Source organism: Odocoileus virginianus, chromosome 21 (genome assembly GCF_023699985.2).
Source record: "Odocoileus virginianus isolate 20LAN1187 ecotype Illinois chromosome 21, Ovbor_1.2, whole genome shotgun sequence".
In the NCBI taxonomy this organism is placed as follows: domain Eukaryota; kingdom Metazoa; phylum Chordata; class Mammalia; order Artiodactyla; family Cervidae; genus Odocoileus; species Odocoileus virginianus.
In genome coordinates, this window is record NC_069694.1 from 7,020,577 (window position 1) to 7,041,654 (window position 21,078).

The following is a 21,078-nucleotide window of genomic DNA, read 5'->3' on the forward strand; positions in this document are numbered from 1 at the left end:
ACCCCCTGATCACCGAAGCCAGGCTCCAGGAACTAGGCACAGTTCCTATGCCCCAGAGCCTGCTGACATTACTCAAACGAGCCAATCCTGAGCATACTTATTCCCCTGCTCTGCCAAGTCTTCCTCATAGAAACCACGAAAAAAGACTCTTGTGCACATTTCCCCTTCCCTCTGTCTCCTTGACGCTGGTGCTTCCTCATGGGGCTCTGGGTGGTGGGCCATACCTCCTGCCTCTGTAACTGTAATAAACTTCTTCCTTCGTGTCATTTCCATGCCTGGTGTCTTACATTACCTGACTAAAACAAATCCCAGGTATCCATCAAACAACTTCACATCTGCCCAGACGGCTTTAATCAAAAAGACAAGATGATAACAAAGTGTCATAGAGGATGTAGAGAGAGTCTAACCCTCATACACTGCTGATGGAAACGTGAAAGAATGTAACCATTTGGGGACAGCGTTTGGCAGTTCCTCAAACGGCTAAACGTTTCTGGGCTTCCCAGTGGCTCTGCCCGCAATCCAGGAGACCCAGGTCTGACACAGTTATACTCTAAGACCCATCATATTGCATTCCATAGTTACTCAATTAAACCTCATACGTTTCATGTGTAGTCTACACAAGAAAAGTTAAAGAAATTCAAATGTTTGTCATGGACAAAGACACTGAAGAAAAAAATATAATCAGCTATAAATTCATTATTTTGAGCAGATATTATTAACCAAATATGCTATCATTGGCTAAATTTCTAGTCTACAAAAAATGGTGAGAAATAAACATTAACAAATCAATTATATTTCATACATAACTATTATTTACCATTATTGTAAAAACTAAGAAGCTCTATACCTTTTTCTCCTTAGACTTCTGTGCAGCGTGAGAAGTGATATTCTCATTTTGGTGAACAAATTCTTGTGCTACCACTGTTTTTACAGGGTCTCCTTCAAGAACACAGTTTAGAAATTGCACTGTGTGTTCTAATGAATAGCTGCAGGGAGTTGAAGTACATATATGAGGTCAACGAATGAAAATAAAAGTTATGTGGAAATATTAACAAAGGCAATCTTTAAAACATCTTAGAAGAATACGAAAAATTGGCTCACTTCTTAGTTTTAAACATCAAAATTAAATGCTCATTGTGCATCTTAAGACTCAAGAATGAACAGAAAGTGTAAAGTTAGAGGCTCTCAAAAATTAATTTTTAAAATGAATACCCAAAAGCAACATATTAATAATTAATTCATTTTCTTATCTTTTATTCCAGATAGATTTTCCACAACTCTTTCTTTCATCTATCACCCATACTTAGTCCCCTTGTTGAATTCACACGTTTCAGCTTCCTTCATACATCAAAAACAGACAATAAATCTTTACGCTGACATTGTATTCTGTCAAATTTCACATTTTACTTAAACCATGGGGTTCCAGTCAAAGAAATTCTAAGCAGAGATATAGAAAGGAAAAAGTAAAAAACTATCCTACCTCCCACCACTACATTATTTAGGCATATTTTCATGGTGATACCATATTATGTGGAACATGAAATTCTACAAAAATTGACAAAAGCCTGAAACACTCATGTTCCCATAGCCAAAGAAACTCATTCCAAAGCAAATTATAAATGATTTTATACTTATTTTTATGGCTCTGATCTCTTCCAAAGGTTAGATAATGAAAAGCTGACCACAAAGGATTGTTTTTGAAATGCAATACTTACTCAAAATACTGTGATATTTTGCTATTCTTCAATTTATTAAAGCAACCCCTGAAGGGGAATCATTTGGGACTACCAATTCCACTTGAGCACTCCCATCTTACTGCCTAACATACACTCAACAAATAGGAGTCTCTTGGGGGCTAGAAACTACTAGAAATTGTCCACATCCTAACTAGTCTTTAAAATCACATAGTTTGCCCACTTCTAGGGCTGGAAGCCAATCTCCACCACAGGTGTTGTTAACAGTATATGGCTCTGGAAGATTATACTGCAGGCATATAATGGAGTAATTGACTGAACCTACCCTTCTTATCAGGGTGAAGCAGACACTACTGCTGAGACAAGTATCCAGCTGTTGTCAGACAAATGGAGGATCACTGAATATCATAATACCCACCCTTGGGACCTGACTGATCAATCATTCTGAGCACTGAAATGAAGTACTCAGTCCTCTAACTTCACCTGGGACCCACAACCAAGGGTAGTTTCACATCAGACCTTCTTGCGCTAGGTTCCCATAGAAGACAGTTGCCATATGCCAGCAACAGCCCTCCTAACCCCCAATGCCTGGGGTATTTTAACACATAAGTCTAAGAAAACAGCTGCTCAGGTAACAAAAATAAATAGAAAATTTGTGGACTGAAATAATACCATGAAAAACTTGATTCAAGTGACATATTTAGAACTCTGCATATTCAGTAGAGAATATTCTTTTTCAAAAGCACATTCATGTAATATTTATAATAACTGATCATGTATTAAACCACAAAGAAAATTTCAAATTCCCAAAAGCAGGACTCTTTCAGGCTGCATTCTTATACCCCAACACAACAGAACAAAATAAACAGTAACCACCACCACCACTACCATCACCACCAAACTATCGATCCATTTAGAAAATTTCAAACTCTTGGATGAATGAGAAAATCAAACTGAATTAGATTATTACAGAGAAAAATGAAAGTACTACATATCAAAGTCAAACTATTACATATACATATCAAAAACATAATATAGAGAAAAATTCATACCCTTAAATATGTTATTAAATACTAAAAGGAAACAAACTAACCAAAGAATTGAAAATATGTCAACAAATTTAAAGAGAAAGGAACCAACAAAGATAAAAAGCAATTACCAAAAATAAAAGCAAAAATAAATGGTTAGAGAATATAAAACAGACTTTGATCAATAAACCAAGAGCTTGCTCTTTAAAAGGGCCATTCTGACAAATAGCAAAAACAAAGAAAACAGAAAAAAAATATATATTAGGAAAGGAAAAAAGGATATGATCAAATACAAAACAATAGTTTTAATTATCACAGAATATTATATACAACTTAACAACAATAAACCTGAAAATCAAGGTAAAACTAATGGTTTTCTAGAAGACAAACCACCAGAAAAGACTCACAAGAAAAAAAAAAAAGGCAAATATTTGAATAAAGCAATGCCCTTAAAAGGTAGTGAAAAGTTCTAAAAGACTTCCCTAAAAAGGCACAACCCCAGAACCTTCAAGGTACTAATTTATTTAAATTTTCCAGAGCAAGTTGCTCAGTCGTGTCTGACTCTTTGTGACCCCATGAACTGTATCCCTCTAGACTCCTCTGTCCGTGGAATTTTCCAGGAAGGAATACTGAAGTGAGCTGCCATTTCCTTCTCCAGGGGATCCTCTTGACCCAGGGACTAAACCTGCATCTCACGCATTGCAGGCAGATTCTTTACCACTGAGCCACCAGGGAAACCCTTTTATTAAGCCAAATACCAAATAAAATCCTAAAACCAAATCTGACAAAGATAACAAAGAAACAGAAAATTACAGACTAATCTCACTTAACAACTGTTGCAAAAAGCCTGAAATCAATTCTGATACTGCATTAAAGGAAAAAAACAAAAATATGAGAGAATTTTTATTCTAGAAATTAATGGTGATTGACATGAAATATACTAATAAACTAAAGAAAAAAATCTGTATTAGATTCTCCAAAGAGCCTAAAAAGGCATTTATTTAAAACAACTCTTGCTAAAATAGAAATTTAAGGAATACATTAAGATCAAAACTATATATTACTCAAACCAGAAGCATACCTAACATAGCGAACATCAAAACACATTATTACATTACAATATTGAAAATAAAATTTAGGACCAAATGGCTCAATGGAATCAAAGAGTCAATAAAAGAAAATGTATATTTGAGAATGTAGGAAATACTAGTGATTATATTTTATATCAGGGTGTAAAGATAACCTATCTACCCAGTTTATCATTCACAAAAAAATTAAGTTAAATCTCTACTTCATACTAAACACACAAAAAAGGTAAATTTTTTAAATTTCACTATTAAAAATACTGAACGATGGTCCAAGATTCTGTGTGCTACAACGAAGACCTGCTGCAGTCAAAAATATAAATAAATAAAAATAAATGAAGGGCTCCCCTGGTGGCTCAGTGTAAAGAATCCACCTGCCAGTGCAGGAGCCTCAGGCTCGACCCCTGGCCTGGGAGGATCCCACATGCCTCGGAGCAACTAAGCCCATGGGCCACACTACACTGAGCCCGTGCTCTAGGGCCCGAGGGCCGCAACTACTGAAGCCTGTGCCCTGCAACGAGAGAAGCGCTGCAATGAGAAGCCTGCATGCCAAGACTGGAGAGCAGCCCCTGTTCGCCACAACTAGAGAAAAGCTTGAGCAGCAGCAAAGACACAGAACAGACAAAAATAAATAAATAAACAGAATTATATATAAAAAAGTTTCCTTTAAAAAAAAGGCAAATTTAAAAATAAATACTGGAATAAATAAATTCCATAATGTTGGGGTAGGACAGATTTTCTCAAAAAGAGTTAACTCTGAACCAATAAGGGAAACAATTTTCTGATAAAACACGAATTAAAATATGCATATGACCAATGAGATTTTATCAAGAAAATTTATTATAATCTATATTAACAAAGATAACTACACATAATATATAAAGAATTCTCATACATGTAAAAAGAAATACAAAGAGCCATAAGACGACAGGCAAAAAGCAAGAAATTTAATAGAAAAAGAGATCAATGGGAAAAAAGCTCAACCTCACTAGTAATAAAAATTTAAGCAACAATGAAATATTTTTCCCACCAGACTGGCAAAAAAATTAAAGATTCTTAATGTTCAGGGCAAGTTACATAATCAGTGCACAGAAGTAATATGGAAAGCCCTTATAAAAGGAAATCTGGCATTAGCTATAAACATTTCTAGGGTACCTACTCTGAAAATTTCACTTTTAGAAACTAGCTTTCGATAACATTCGCCCATGCACACAAAAATGTATGTTCAATGTTGCTCAGTACAACATGGCTTCCAACTTTTCTTATAGTCAAAGAGCCTATAAACAGAGAATGTTTAATCAAACTACAGTACTTTAAGAAATCACTTTCAGAGTACTATGGAATACTCTGTAGACATTAAAAAGAAAAGAGTATTTATTCTGTCACAAAGTATGGACAGAAAAAATAAATAACAAAACTACAAAATAGTACATAAAACATAATCTATTTTGGTAACTATATATATAGTCACCAAAACAAATAGGTATACATGTGTACACATACTTAGTATATGAACATGAGAAAAAATTGAGGAGGAATGTGAACAAATTGACAAAAACTCCTCACTTTCTACATTATTGCATTTAAATGGTTTATAATACACCTATATTATCTTTGTTATCAGAAACATAAAAATAAGAAACTAAAATGTATGACATGCACTTTCAATCACGTCACAACAGAAACTGCAGACGATCCTTTTAGTACTCACTTGTGGTCCTTGAAAATGTCCACCAGGAAATTGTGGTTAATGGCTGGAAATATCTTAAAGAGTTGCTTCTCCTTTAGCTTGGTGGCACAATCTTTCTCAAACATAAGCGTCTCCCTTTTCTAAAACAAACAAAAAAGACAAAACTCATTCTTATGATGGAATTTACAATACTAGTTATGCTGATCCAAAAGCACGGTTATTTCATTGCAAAAACACTAATAATTTAAAAGCAACCACAGACTTTCTTCATTGATTAAAGGCTGAAATTAGCAATATAAGTATTCTTGCACTGTTCATTTATATCCCACTTTTCACTAAGTATTTGAAGCTGCTTATTAACACACACACATAATCACACATATACACCTGTGTGCGTTTGTACATATACACTCCCACACGAGACACATCTAACACATGTGCTGAGTACTCAGTCGTGTCCAACTCTTTGCGACCCCACGGACTGCAGTCTGCCAGGATCCTCTGTCCATGGGGTTCTCCGGGAAAGAACACTGGAGTGGGTTGCCATGCCCTCCTCAGAGGATCTTCCCAACCCAGGGATCGAACACAGGTCTCCTGCATTGCAGGTGGATTTTTTACCGTCTGAGCCTCCAGGGAAGCCCACATTCAATCATATGTTACACATATTAAAAGGATGAAGTATATACATATAAACAGGATATAAATAAATGAACAAATCAAAGAGTAGAGAAAATAAAGGTAAGACTATAGGATAAAGCTAGCAAGAAAATTAGTATAAATAAATGCATGCTACAAAATCCTGTACAATTGCTAAAGGTCACAAATTCAGTTCTGAGCTTCTCAATGGCCAAAGCAAAGGAGGAAACAAAGATTCTCAGTGTCCATGAAATAAAAACAAACCGGCTGCTTAGAAGAACAGCTTTTTCTGGTACTGAGACCTGAGAGAAATTTCTCACATGGGTCCATGCTGTGAACAACGGCCTTAGAAACATATTCTCCTCAATGGGCAGAAACTACAATGTACAAATGAGTTGCAAATTCAGGCTGACAGAAAAATCCACATTAAAAAATTTTTTTCACAAACTATTTATTCCAAAGAATTATATGAGAATTGCTAATTGTTATTTTTTCAAAGTTATATTTGGATTGTTTAAATTGCCAAACCAAACAGGTTTTTCTAGTATGGGCTAATTTAATTCTAATTAAGGATTATAGTAATCATCTGTAAAGGGATTTCTAACTCTAAGACAACTTGTTGACATTGTGATTTAACTATGTAATATTTTAGTTTATTCCAAAAGTCCTAGTATCTAAAAAATAACTTCCTATAAAATTTCAAAGGGTCTCTGAAAATTTAAAAATTACAATAATTTAGGATAATCCTAGAATAGCTATTGGTTTTGAAACCTAGCCATATTTAGGCCATTTATAATACCAAACAACAACAAAAAAAGAATCACAATAGGCAACAACCTGACCAGTCAAAAACACTGAAGTCAAATATATCAAATACCACAAGAGTGATGAAAACAAGCTACCTCAAGAATTTTAAATATTTCACATCTTATTTTAAGATATACATTATAATCTGATCTTACTAAAAAATTCAGTGATTTTTTTTTTTTTTTTAAACCTCAGTGATCAGGTTTACTAGCATCTGCCAGGTCATAGAGTATCTCTAAACTACAAATTCTAAGGTCTTATCAATTAACTGAAAACAGCAAGGAGATCAAATCAGTCAATCCTAAAGGAAATCAACCCTGAATATACTCATTGGAAGGACTGATGCTGAAGCTGAAGCTCCAAGACTTTGGCCACATGATGCAGAGAGTCAACTCACTGGAAAAGACCCTGATGCTGGGAAAGATGGAGGGCAGAAGGAGAAGGGGGAGACAGAGGATGAGATGGTTGGATGGCATCAGAGACTCAATGGACAAGAGTCTGAGCAAATTCCAAGAGAGAGTGAAGGACAGGGAAGCTCAATATGCTGCAGTTCATGAAGTCGCAGAGTCAGACATGACTTAGCGACTGAACAATAATCATCTTACAATTAATTATCCTCTTCATGCATTATGCCTAATGTTTATTTTATATTCTTTGCTTTAAAAGAATTTAAAGTGTATTTCTCCTTTGGAAAATTCTGAGAAATTACTGAGAAATTTTTCCAGAAATTCTCTTACTGAGGCTCTACTTAAGCAGGAATATCTTTAGGATCAAAAGAGTATAGCTTCTATTATCAAATTCACAGAAAGACAAGAAAAATCACTGACAGAAAAAAAAAATTATGTTGGAAAGTCAAAGAAACTTATTTGTTCATCATTATGTGAAGTGAAGTGAAGTGAAAGTTGCTCAGTTGTGTCTGACTCTTTGAGACGCCATGGACTATACAGTCCATGGAATTCTCTAGGCCAGAATACTGGAATGGGTAGCCTTTCCCTTCTCCAGGGGATCTTCCCAACCCAGGTATACTAAGAGATAAAAAGGCAGGTTAGAATCATAAAGAGAAGTTTCAGCAGAAAACAGCATTTCAACAAAAAGTGTCTCATCATTTGAGCCTAAGTTCTAGGCTTTCCTTATTTTTTAAGAAAATCTATTTCTCCAATTAATTACATATGTAAATTGAAGAGGATATCTGAAACAACACTAAATTATAAGATCCTACTGAAGAGACTGTTCCTTGGATTATATAAACATGTAAAGATGGTAACGGTAGCATATTTCCAACTTAATTAACAAGACAAGTGGGGAAAATAAACATGAAAGTGGAAAAATCCCATCATTCTTTCTATGCCCCCATTCTATCAAATATATTTCAACCAATATAAAGGTGTTACTTTGAGCAGTCAAATGACTAGAAAAAGAAGGTAAAATGTTATAAGATCACCAGCTAAGAATTTTTTTTTTCCTTGAGAATTGAACTAATAATCTCTAAGGTCTTTTCCCTTTTGATCTTGAAATTCTCTAATACTAATTTTCAGAATTCCAAAAAAAGTTAAGAAAAAGAAATGCAAAAGAAACCATATTCTCTTATGACTTCATATAGCTAGATAGGTTGAAAAAGAACAAAAATTAAATTCAGAGCAAAGTGAAGTTATCTGTTTGAACTTGTCTTATTGAAAAGTTAGATAGGAAAAGAAGAGTATTTAAGATTTGAAAGTTTCTAAAATTTTTCTCTAAAAAATTCTGCTTCAAATATGAACTCTTCAATAGCAAAATAGTTATTTCTTATTAGTAACTTATGAATTAAATTATCTTCAAATCAAATATTTCTTTCATGTTTTCTAGAATGAAAAAATTACAGAAGTAAAATTATAGACAAGAAATATACATCTGCAAAATTAAATCCAAAACAACAGATTTAACATAACTGGCTTACTGTTATAGAATATCAACTAATTTTCCAGAAGTAAAAACCTCCAACTTCAAACTACATTTAAAATATTTTTCAATTTTAACACTAACTTCAATCAGGTTAAAACAGATTCCAGACTACAAAAAGTAGACTCAAATGAAAATCACAAACTGAACATATAATCAAACTAGAGTAAGAAACTAACTCATACCATATCATGCTTTTCCTGTAAGGCAATTTCTTCTGACATTATTTCTCTGAGTGATACTTTTTTAGTTTGAGTGTTCCAATGATCCAATAAGGGTAGCATTTCAGGTGCTGCTAAAGTCTTCAGCAATTTTTTGCCTGTTCTCTGAGATGATTTTTGTTCTGAATTATCAAGACCAACATGCCCAACCAGGGAAGGATCTACAAAAGCAGTATCAGTAGTGTCAGACCATGAATAATAAATGTACAAATTAACAATTATTCTGATGTAACACAATTCATTCTGTTATATTTACCTCAGGCCCAGAAAACATGACTTTTTACTCTTTGCTTATAATACAGTTTGCAAATTTCAAAATATATCTTTACATAATTACAAGTATGAAATATGTACAAATGTAGGAACACTTCAAATGAGCAACAATCTGCTGCTGCTGCTGCTAAGTCACTTCAGTCGTGTCCGACTCTGTGTGACCCCATAGACAGTAATACACCAGGCTCCCCCGTCCCTGGGATTCTCCAGGCAAGAACACTGGAGTGGGTTGCATTTCCTTCTCCAACAATCTGAGTATCACTGTAAATCAACTCAATGCTTCCCACTCTTTTTCATATCCCTTCAACAGAGAAAACAGTAACACACATAGACACTGATAAACAGAGGGAGCTGCAGCCAGCCAGGAGCGACCAGCGAGAGCAGCTGGCAGCTCTGCCTGGCCACTCCAAGAACTGAAAGGATAAATATCCTTGCAAATCTGTAACCCACTGGAGGCACACAATAAATACTGAACATTGATATTCAAGATAAAGAAGGAACTGAACATTCTAAGAAGTTCATAACAGTAAGACAACATATATTTCAGCTTTTCTAAAAGCAACACATTCTGATACATACTTTTGCTCTCCTGGAAAGTGAAGAAATAGCTAATACTGTCATCTGAATAACTGATACTATTTAGGAACCTCCAGCTCTCAAACAACTTTGGTTCTTGAAGCTACAATACAGGTCTGGATTAAAGTTAAGAATCTTCACTCTAACAATCTTCAGTCTGGAGTCCTAGTATGAAGTGGACAGAAACATCTAGAGGAAACTCGAGTGCAAAACTCACTCAAATATTTTCATTTTGGCAGATATACCCAAAAAGCAGGCTGACTTTTATGCTCTAATCATATTAACATCAATAAAAATTTAATAGCCAAAGTAATATTTCAATGATGCTATCAAAGACAGGAATATTTTATTGCTCTCAGAACAGTTTTCTATCATTCAGAACAAAATCATTAACAGGAAACACTCTGAATATATGCATTAGAGTACACCTAGGTGTTTCATAGCCTCATAGTTGAAAAAAAATTTTTTCAACTGAAGTATAGTTGATATATAATGTTGTGTTAGTTTTCAGTTATAACCTGAAAGTTAAATGTAATACAGGGACTTTTTCTTCTTTAAGTTTTATATCAATATAAAATGTTAAATTTTTTAAAACTTATCTACAAATCAAAATTCTTTGGTAACATATTTTGTGGAAGTATATTTAAAATGAGCTGAAATTCATACACACACACCAAGTTTCAACATCAAGATAAGAACATCAGAAGTGAAACTATGTGATTTACCTTGCATTAACTTGCCACAAGATACCTCTTCTTGTCTTTGCCGCTCCTAAATACAAAGGCAGAATAGGGGATTGGCAAAGAAGGGTGCATTAGAAAACAAGCTTATGCTTCATTTCACCTTATAAAACTATTAATCATTCTCGCTAAATCTAATAAATCTAGATAAATATAAATTATGATTATATCTATGTATCTTTTCCACTTATAGAGCTCTTATGCTGTAATTTTTTAAAAACTATTTATGAAACTTGTTATCATTTCAAGTCTTTAAGGAGCAAAAAACTATTTATGATTTTTTTCCCTAAAGTAAAAAATCAATCATATTGAGCTCCATCATTTATTATAAAGTTTGGTCAATCTGGATATAATCTAAAATACTGGAAAGAGAAAAAAAATCAGTAATCTGTTAACTGGTAAAATTCATTTTCTCTCAAACTAAAAATTCAATAGACTCTTTCATATAACATAACAGATTGTAATGAAGAGCAAAGGAGACAAAATGGACACAAAAGGAGCTCTTTATAAAAAGAAGCCTACCAACCATTACAGATTCTTTCCATTTCTCATGAATCACTTTAGCCAGATTCAGATCTATATGAACCACACAATCCTCAACTGTTAGGGACCCTTGTGAGGAGAGGAAAAAAAGAAAAGAAAATATGCCCATTACTCATTATACATCTGCAGAAAACATATTCAACTACCTTACACATCATAAAACTAATCTGTATTTTTAATTACTAACCTATGTCTCTAGTTTTAAAACTCTTGGAATATTTTTATGTAATACACGTCATTGTAGTCACACTTCTTGGCAGATGCAATTATACAATGTTTCATATATTTAAGTTATTCATGTCCATTACACTAAATATATTTAGTATGTTTACTTCATTAAGTTAAGACTTTTCAATAAATGTGTCCTAAGGAATTATCTTGCCTTAAGTGTATCTGGAGTAGCATCAAAGGATTAAAAAGGTGTATCTGTGCAAACAGTATGAGGTAAATACCAGAGAAAATTTTCAATATATGCATGGGATGAACACAAACTCTATACTCTCTGCTTCTTGAAATTATATATTTAAAAATCTTCTACAAACACATGGTGCCAAAAAATGTAGTCAACATACTTTTACATTTGTTAACTTACAAAATAATTTTAAAATTGAACTGAAACTATCTATATTCTAGTCACAGAAAGATGCACGTATAGGTAATAATTTACTTTTTCCTTACCTGAATCAATACCAACAGGGCCAAATAATTCATTGAGCTGAAAAGCCAGTTCAGGGGGCAATGCCAATTCAAGACAGTCTATGGTCAGAGATTTGGTTGTCACTGGAGTGGGATTCAGTGTCTCAGCTTTATCTTCTCCAGCTGACAAAGTACTCCCTCCCATTAGAATTGTCTCCATTTCCTGCTCCTCTTCAATCATAAATTCTTCTGTGTTTGGAAATTTCACATAGTCCTTTGGAAGATTTTCATTTTTATTTATTTCAGAAGAGTTAGTAAAGTAAGTTTCTTCATGTAATTCAAGATTTGAAGTGCCTGATACAGAGTTCAAAATATCAGACAAATTCAAAGAAGATGTATGATCTCCAGTCTCGGCAATTTCTAAATTCTTTTCCATTTCACTCACATTTTTAGCGGTAGTAGCTTTTAGAGTATCCGGAAAAAACTGCTTCACATTATATAAACCTGCAAGTTCTGTTTGACTATTAGGAAGTACTTCATTACTATTATTTAGCTCTACAGTAGGAAGTATACTTGCTATTAATCCAGGTTTTTCAGTAGTTATAGCTCTTATTTCTGCCTGCTCTAAGTTTTCCTTTTCAGAATTACAGGCAGACGGTACACTAGTGTTACTGATATCAATTCCGTGGCTAAATTCTAGCACAGAAAAATTAGAATCCTCTAAGCTTCCTCTTTGGCTAATAATTTCCTTCAAATTCAGTCCCAGAGAAAATGGCCCAATTTGTGCTTCATCATATGATTTTTTTATATTCTCAAATTCAGTATCCTCACATAATTTGGTTTCAGAATCCAATAAAAGGCTTGTGGCCCAAATAATATCTTTGTTACACCTCTCATATAAGTCTTTTAGGGCTTCTAATGAAAAAGATCCAAATAGTTTACAAAGAATGTTAAGATTTTCAGATTCATCAGCATTGGTAAGCTCACTTTCTTCAACATATGTGCTTTTGTCATACATTACCCTATATGGAATTGTTTCTTGAACATCCAATTTTGTGTTAATATTGAAAGTTTTTGGTTTAAATCCATCTAATCTTCCTGTTAATACTCTCAGAGAATCGGAAATACTAATTTTATTTTTTTCTACTTTCCATAAGAGAGCAAAATCCTGTGGTTCAGTCTGGGTACACATGCCTACTTCTATTCCAGGGACTCCTTTAGTCTCTTCTTCTGAAAATTCAGCTAAAGTTTGTGGTCCTACTTCTCCAGGGACAGTTGGCACACTATTGATATAAGGAAGAGACAATGTATGTTCCCTATGAATCTTTTTACCTGGACAAGTCTTACTCTCATAGGTCATTTCCTTGGGCAACATTTCAGAACTTCCTCGAGTACAGCTACCCAATGTTTTCAGCTCTTCAGGGCTTCTGCCCCAACAGACCTCGTGTGCTGAGTATAAGGATATTTCATTCACACTGTTGTTAGTTCCAAATTCTAGGTTGGGTTCATTTAAGCCAGCCTTTGGTATTCTTGATCTGTGCTCTCTCTGAGCTAAAGAATCAGGGGAAGGCCAGTCACCCACAATGTTGAATGAATCTCTTTCAGTGTTTTTATAAGTATCATATTTACAGCTATTGAAAGATTCTGAGGCATCATCATACTGTGAGCTGCTGTCATCCTCTCTATTTTCATATGGAGATCCTTGTGGCTGGATACAATCTACACTCACAGATAAACTATTATCTTTATGTGACTGAGGGCGATTATACTTTTTGTCATTTTGTACAGATGAAGCTTTTTCCATTTTTCGGTTCCTTTTTGTCCTCTGACCAATAGTCTTATCAACTGGCCAGTCACCAACAAAAGACAGCTCGTGTCTTGGAAACTTTTCCAAAGTTGATTTGCTTTTTTGTTTTCCAAAGGCTTTTTTCTTTACTGCCACTCTTTCTTCCAATATTTCACTAGATGAAGATTTTTCATTTTGATGGGGTACAGGATTTGAAAGACCACAGTCTCCTTGATTATTTTCACCATAACAACTACTTGGTGATGTTCTCTCTAACAAAATATCTGCACTGGTTTCACTACACTCTTTTTCAAGAGCCATTTCTACTGGCTCTTGTTTTTCACTTTTGTCTGTAACTTGTACTTCGCTTTCAGAATCAGGAAAGTAAGTGTTTGGAGCTTCCTGAATGAAAGCATTCTGAATACTTGGATTCATATCACTTATTTCTTTTTTTCCTTTGTTTAAATCTGCATTAGGGAGATATGCAATATTCTCAGGTAACATATTTTCTTTGGTCACATCGAGTGTCTTCTCTTCAGTTAACTCTAGATGCTTCAAAGACGAGGATAAAACATTTTCTTCTTTTTCAGAAGTAATATCTTCATTGTCTCTTGGGCTGTAAGATTTTTTTTTAAGTATTATAACGAAATCTCTTACTATTATGATTAGTAATATTAATACTGTTAATATTTAAACTAAAGAACATTAAACATTATGATTTAAACTAAAGAATCTTTCAACTGAAAGACAAGATACCTGATCTTTCCCTAATACATGGTGAACACACCCCTTTATTGTAATCTGGCATACAAGAAGCACTCAAACTTTTTTTCAAATTGAATAATTAACAGGAGATTTTCAGTTAAGTTGTTTATTATGCATTAAATATTAAAGTTAAGGTTCTAAATTTGTTCCCAGGACAGGATACCTCCTGGGCTCCTTTCCAACTTACTTAAGCTTAATACATAAGAAACTAGGTCTGCCTCTGTACCACCTGTCATTTGCCACCGAGGAAAATGCGTAAGATTGATTTACAAAGTCACAAAGAGCCAATCAGCATGATTTGCACAATTAAGTCAAAGGAGAGAAAGGAAGGACAGCTCTCATTTGAGATGTCACTTGCTAAATTTTTTTTTAAACCACCGTCAATGTTATTTTCAGACTCAGAGCACTTTTGCCAAATCATCATATTAATACTTCCAACTTCAGTGCATTTTCCTTATTTGTCAACTCATCTTGCTTTCTTTATTGCAGTTCTCAAAGGCCCACCTCTCCCATGAAGCCTTCCTAAGTGAAACCACACCTAGCCAGTTTTCTACATCCAGATGCTACTATAAGTCCTTTACAAGTATTAATTCATAATCTTTACGAGATCCTTATAAGCAAAGTGATATTGCCATTTTGCAAATGAGGAGCTGAAATATACAGAGATCTTATAATCTGTAAAGATTAAGTTCTAGGATATGAAGCCAGGAAATACAGCTAAGGAGCCCATATTCTTATCCATTTTGCAACAGTGCAGCATTTACAAATCTTCTTTTCCTAACTCCTTTTCAACAGAGCCTCTCATCCCCTACCATCAAAAAAATGTGAGCATTCAGACCTTTCTACATATTTAAGGCTCCTCTTTCCTCACCTACTTATTCAATTGTTTATGTGCCCTAAATATTTTTTAACAGAATCAGTACTATCCTGAACTACAAACTTCCAAAGGCTATGACTTGTATTATTTAATCAAAGTATACCATGAATAATAAATTTTTATGATAGTTTGAAAATATTTTTATTAACATCTAAGAGAATTAAGAAGTAATGTAACTACAAAATAACAACAGAGGGTGGATAAGGTAACAGATAAATACTGCAATAGCAGCAAGTTAAATAAAGAAGACAGGAATATTCATAGCATAAAGATGGACCTATATAAATCAGAAGACAATGAAACTCCCACATATGTCATCGCTCACATAAACTTTTACTTCTCTTGTTAACTGTTAAGTATCCTGCTCTAGGTAAAACTATACCTAAACCTTATAAACAACAAATGCCTAACTTATTTTTAAAGCTATTTCACAGTGATTTTAGAAGTTTCAAAATTATCTTTTTAATTTATTTTTTCTGGGCTTATGGGATCTAGTTCCCTGACCAGGTATCAAACCTGGGCCCATGGCAGTGACAACAGAGTCCTAACCACTGGACCACCAGGGAATTCCTTAAAAATTATCACACGTTTTAAATTAGGTTTTTAAATTGAACTTTGGTACATAGAGACTTTAACCTACCTAGTACTTCTGTCACAAGAATATGCACACAACTCAATGCGTTCGATTTTCTCTGGAACTGAAGAACTCATGATTATTGGCACTGAAACAAAACGTTGATAGTGTTCCAACATTCTTGTTATTTTTTCTTTGCTTATCCCATGAATATTACGCCTAAAAATTCCAGGGGGAAAAAAGGGAAGGAGGAACATCAGTGATGACATTTTAAAAAAATCAGCTCATATAATGTCAAAAAAACAAACATTTCTAACATGTAAAAATATCAAAACTGGTTTATTATTACACAATGTAAACTATTTGATTTTAATTTTATTCAGGATGTCCTAAATTACTATTTTCTTAATCATGCCACACAATCTTTTCCAAACATCCTTTATCAAGTTGGAAAAAAACCAGCAAATCTTAATAACTTTAAAAGAACTTATTTGCAAGTGCTATTAAAAAAAAAACTCATAAGAATATGGCCATCATTTTAATTAATTAATTACTAACTAGTGACTAAAAAAATTCTACTCAGAGGCTCTCACTTACACCAGCACAGCAGACAAGATGTCCCAAAGGACTCTCCTATTACAGTAGAATTGGATCCCATATAAATTAAACACACACTTTAATACATCTTAAGTTCAAGCAAAGAGAAAAAAAATCGTATTTGAAGTTTCTGGATGTCCAAATGTGAAATCTGCTATATTTGTGCTTTCACTCTTGTAGCTTATTCCTTTGTTTTTGTTTATAAGCTCATATACTTAGCTGAATCTAATATATGGGAATCCTTAGGCCTGAAACTGAGGTTGCTTTCATTCATATATCATCAGGAGTTGCATCTGCCAAGAGGCAAGATGGTATGCTTTAGTTTTTTAAGGGTTTTATCTTAATGAAAACATCTCAATTGCAACTCTCCTATCTCAGGTTGGATCCAAGGTTTAGTGTCTGGATCCTGGGGCTAGTATCAGTATTTGCCAGCTGGGCAAATCTGGCTTTCATATTTACATACCTCCATCTTGTCTGGTTTCAGATCACAAAGAAGCAAAGAGATAGAAAATATGAAAGAGAGGTTAAGAGGCATAGACATAGAGGACAGACCAAAAAGGTCTAGTATGTATCTATCCAAGTCCCAGAAAGAGAAGAGAGAGTATGTGGGACAGAAACAATTTAAAGAAAAATAGTTTAAGAATTTTCTAGAACTGATGAAAGACATCAATCTCCTAATCTCACAAGTTCAACAAATACCAAGCAAGATAAGTAAGAAATCCACAACTAGAAACACAGTACTGAAACTGTCATTCACCAAAGATAGAAATCATGTTAAAAGCAAATAGAAATTTGATCAACGAATTATCTAAAAAGAAAACAACCATTAGAATTACACCTGACAACAACAGTAATGGAATCCAGAAGACAGTTAAATGTTATCAATAACAGAAACTGTAAATCTAGAATATATACATTCAGCAAAAGCTTACAAGAATGGGCACAATAAAAGAACTTCCAGATTTTTTTTTTAAAAGTTTGACATAAAGCATGCCTAAATTGTAAAGAAAATTCTAAAAGATAAATGTCAGGCAGAAGAAAACTCTTAGATGAAAGGCCTATGATGAAAGAAAAATTAAGCACAAAGCAATAACTAAATGAGTGAAAACAAATACTACTGTACATTCTAGACAGAGCCTGTAAACTAGAAGGGAGGTTAATTATCAGAGTTAATATGTTTGAAAGTTCTTGTATGTGGGAGGAGGAAAGCTAAGAAAATAGTTCAACTTAAAAGTCTGGAAAAAAAAAGTCTGCATGATACAACTTTTAATGTAACCACTAAAAGACTTAGTATATGTAATCTCCAAACTAGCAGAAAAGGAAAAAAATGAGCAAGCAAATCTGCATTCAATTTTAAAAAATCCAAAGTAAGGCAAGATAGGAGGAAAAAATCAAATATTTAATTTTCTGTGATAGGAAAAAACAATCACAAAAAATGTGAGATAAATAAAAAGTACATAGAATGAGACAGTAAGAAACAAGACCAATTATATGAATAACCAAAATAACTATAAAAAAAACCAAAGTATAATTAAAAGCTAAAGACACAGTAAATTTTTTAAAACCCAGCCACACTGGTTATAAGAAATACACCTAAACACAAAGATACTGAAAGGTTGAAAGGAAAAGTATAGAAAAATTAATAACACTCAAATACTAACTAAAAAAAGCTGGTATATTTCTATTTATATTAGACAATTAGATTTTATAACAAAAATTAATACTAATAAAAGAAAATCAGTGGACAAGGATAAAAGCTTCAATTAGAGTGATACAAAGGTCTTAAGATTATATGGACTTCAAAAAATATCCTCAGTATATTTAAAACAAAAATAGAATTATAGGGAAAGGCTAATATAATCAACATAATAGTGGTAGAGGAAGATTTTAACACACCTCTCACGGTAGACTTTTCTCATCCCTCTCTTAAAGATTAACACATTAAGCAAATTTTCAAAAAAGTAAAGTTTTATATAATGTGAGCAAACTAATAAGCATGATTTAATGATATATTAATATACTATAACCATTATACATTCTTATCAAGCAAATATGAACTTTATAACAAATGATAATGAACTAGTAAAACACATCTTTAAAAATATCAGAGAATTAGTATGATACAAACCACACAATCTTATCTACTGCAGAAAAGTTTAAAATCGATTTTTTGAGAAAATAAATTTTATATCCTTCTACTCAAAAATTCAAAATATAGTTCTAAACAATCCAAAGGTTAAAGAATAAAAGTAACAGTAATGCAAACTAGAAAACAAATGATTAAAAGAAGATATTACAAAATAAAATTCTAGGAGCAGTTAGCATGGTACTTAAGGAAATTTATAGCATTAAATGCTCACACTAGAAAATGACCTAAACTTTCAGTTCAAGCCTTACAAAAATAACAATAAACAAAGCAAAGTAGTTTCTTTTTTAAAAAGCAAAGATAGTTTCTTTTTTAAAAAGCAAAGAAAGTAGAAAAAAAGAGAAGCAGAAATGAAATTAAACATAAAACAAACTTAGAAAGCTCAACAAAGCAGAGATGTTTATTTGAAAATGCTAATAAAAAATCTGATCTCTGGTGAGAATAACCAAGACAAAAAGAAGATACATATAAACATATTAGGATTAAAAAGGGGAACTAAGTATAGATATAGCAGAGATTTAAACTTTAAGAGAATATCAATCATCTTAATAAAAAGTCTTAACAAATTTGAAAACTTTGGTGTAATGGACAAATTCCAACTGAAACTTCTTACAAAGAAAACACATAATACAGACAGTTTCATAAGTAAATCCTACCAAACATTCAAACTTACATAAATTCAGAAAAGAGAAAAAAAGAAAATACTTCCCAACTAACTCTATGAACCTAAAACCATCATATCAAAACCGGCAAGACAGGGCAAAGAATAAAAACTCTAAGTCAATCTCACTCATTCATGCAGATGCAAAAATCCTAAACAAAATATTAGAAAACCAAATCTAGTAATGTAACAAGAGGATAATAAAAAGGAATAAAGTACTGATACATGCTACAACATGGGTGAACCTTGAAAACATTGTTAAATGAAGCTGCCAGACACAAAAGTTCACATATGATTCCACTTACATGAAATGTTCAGAACAGGCAAATTAACAGAGACAGAAAAGCAGATTAGTGATTGCCAAGGGGTAGAGTGGAGCTGGGAGTGACTAGCAGTAGCAGATACAGGGTTTCTCTTTGAGGCGAGGAAAACATTCGTTAATTAGATAGTCGTGATGGTTGCACAATGTTGTAAACATCCTGAAGATAAGCTGTCCTTCAGTTAGTACTGAAATCAGTTCAAATTACCAGGAAGAAAATACCCTGACCAAAATTAATTTAGGGCTACCTCTATGGGAATACAAAGCAAAAAACAAATTATACTGTCCATGTCCTGCGTAACATTTTCATCCAAATTAAACAATTAAAGAAAAGCGTATAATCTTATGGGGAAAAGCAGAGTGAGTAGTGAAAAACCCGGACAGCGAGCATTTGCTACCTTTTCTGTTTACACGCTCTCACGTCCCTCCAGCACTGTAAGTCACCGGGCAGCTACAACAAGTTGCTCCTTCCAGTGGCACATAGCTCAGGTTTGCCAAACCCTAAGCAGCAGCAGTCTCTTCTAGCTTCAGATACTGACATTATGTTTTTAATAAGTAACAAAGTACTAGCTAAATAAGACAACTGGAATTTTTCTGTTTATTAACGCAATTTCAGAACAAAAAGAAACAAATTCTTCATAAACTGAAAAAGAGAACCTACAGGCAAAACAAAATTTGTCGATTTTTAAGTGGCAAAACCACAATCTAATCCATTTTGTTTTATTCATTATTTACAAGAGGAAAATAATCTAGGTGGACTTTCTATCACTCTCACAAAACTAAAACATTTTATATAAGTTCCAGGTTTTACCTTGCAAGTTCCTTCGGTTTGAATTTCCACCATGTATCCGGTTCCCGGAAAAGGACTTTATATTTATGTTTTTGAGACTACATACAAAAAAGACAAATGCATTGTTAAATAATTACTTCCATGGAATTAAATCTTCCCCAAATTCACAGCATGTTAAAACTGAAAGAATATAAAAGATTATCTATCTTGATGAGTGTGTTACCTGGCAAGATCAGGTCTCTGATCCAACAACGAACTTCTAGAAATTTATGCTACTGATAAAAACTTATGTCAGAGTGCAAAATTATATATACAGCAGAATATCTAGTTCATCATTATTTGTAACAGCAAAAGAATATTCACAACTCAGTGTCTATTAATATGGAACTGGCTAAATAAAGGAAGATATAGTCATACAATGAAAATACATACAGTGGCTTTTAAAATCCTCTGTGTTAATAAGAAAATGTTCTTAATATAAATTGTTAAGAAAGTAAGATACAGAATTTTCACCAGAATAAAAAAAGATTAATCACACATTTGCATAGGTATAGAAAACTTCTGGAAGGAGTCTCAAAAACACTACGAAAAGCATCTACCTCAAGGGAATAGGACTTTAGGCTTTCTTTTTTATGGTTTGACTACCTATCAGAATACATACATGACTTTCACAGTATTAAAACTATTTTAAATGACAAC

The 21,078-nt window shown here is 33.3% G+C and overlaps 1 protein-coding gene across 3 annotated transcripts in view; it reads right to left on the bottom strand.

Annotated features, from left to right (window-relative positions):
- The window catches only part of N4BP2 (NEDD4 binding protein 2), a 51,531-nt gene that overhangs the window by 15,929 nt on the left and 14,524 nt on the right, over positions 1–21,078 (bottom strand). For all 3 annotated transcript variants that reach the window (XM_070451992.1, XM_070451993.1, XM_020878971.2), the window contains 8 exons: positions 20,401–20,477; positions 15,933–16,085; positions 11,907–14,266; positions 11,212–11,297; positions 10,671–10,716; positions 9,061–9,257; positions 5,519–5,637; positions 848–986 (listed from right to left, as the gene is read on the bottom strand). In XM_070451992.1, the coding sequence (XP_070308093.1) occupies positions 848–986; positions 5,519–5,637; positions 9,061–9,257; positions 10,671–10,716; positions 11,212–11,297; positions 11,907–14,266; positions 15,933–16,085; positions 20,401–20,477 (3,177 nt within the window). The remainder of the gene's footprint in view (positions 1–847; positions 987–5,518; positions 5,638–9,060; positions 9,258–10,670; positions 10,717–11,211; positions 11,298–11,906; positions 14,267–15,932; positions 16,086–20,400; positions 20,478–21,078) is intronic.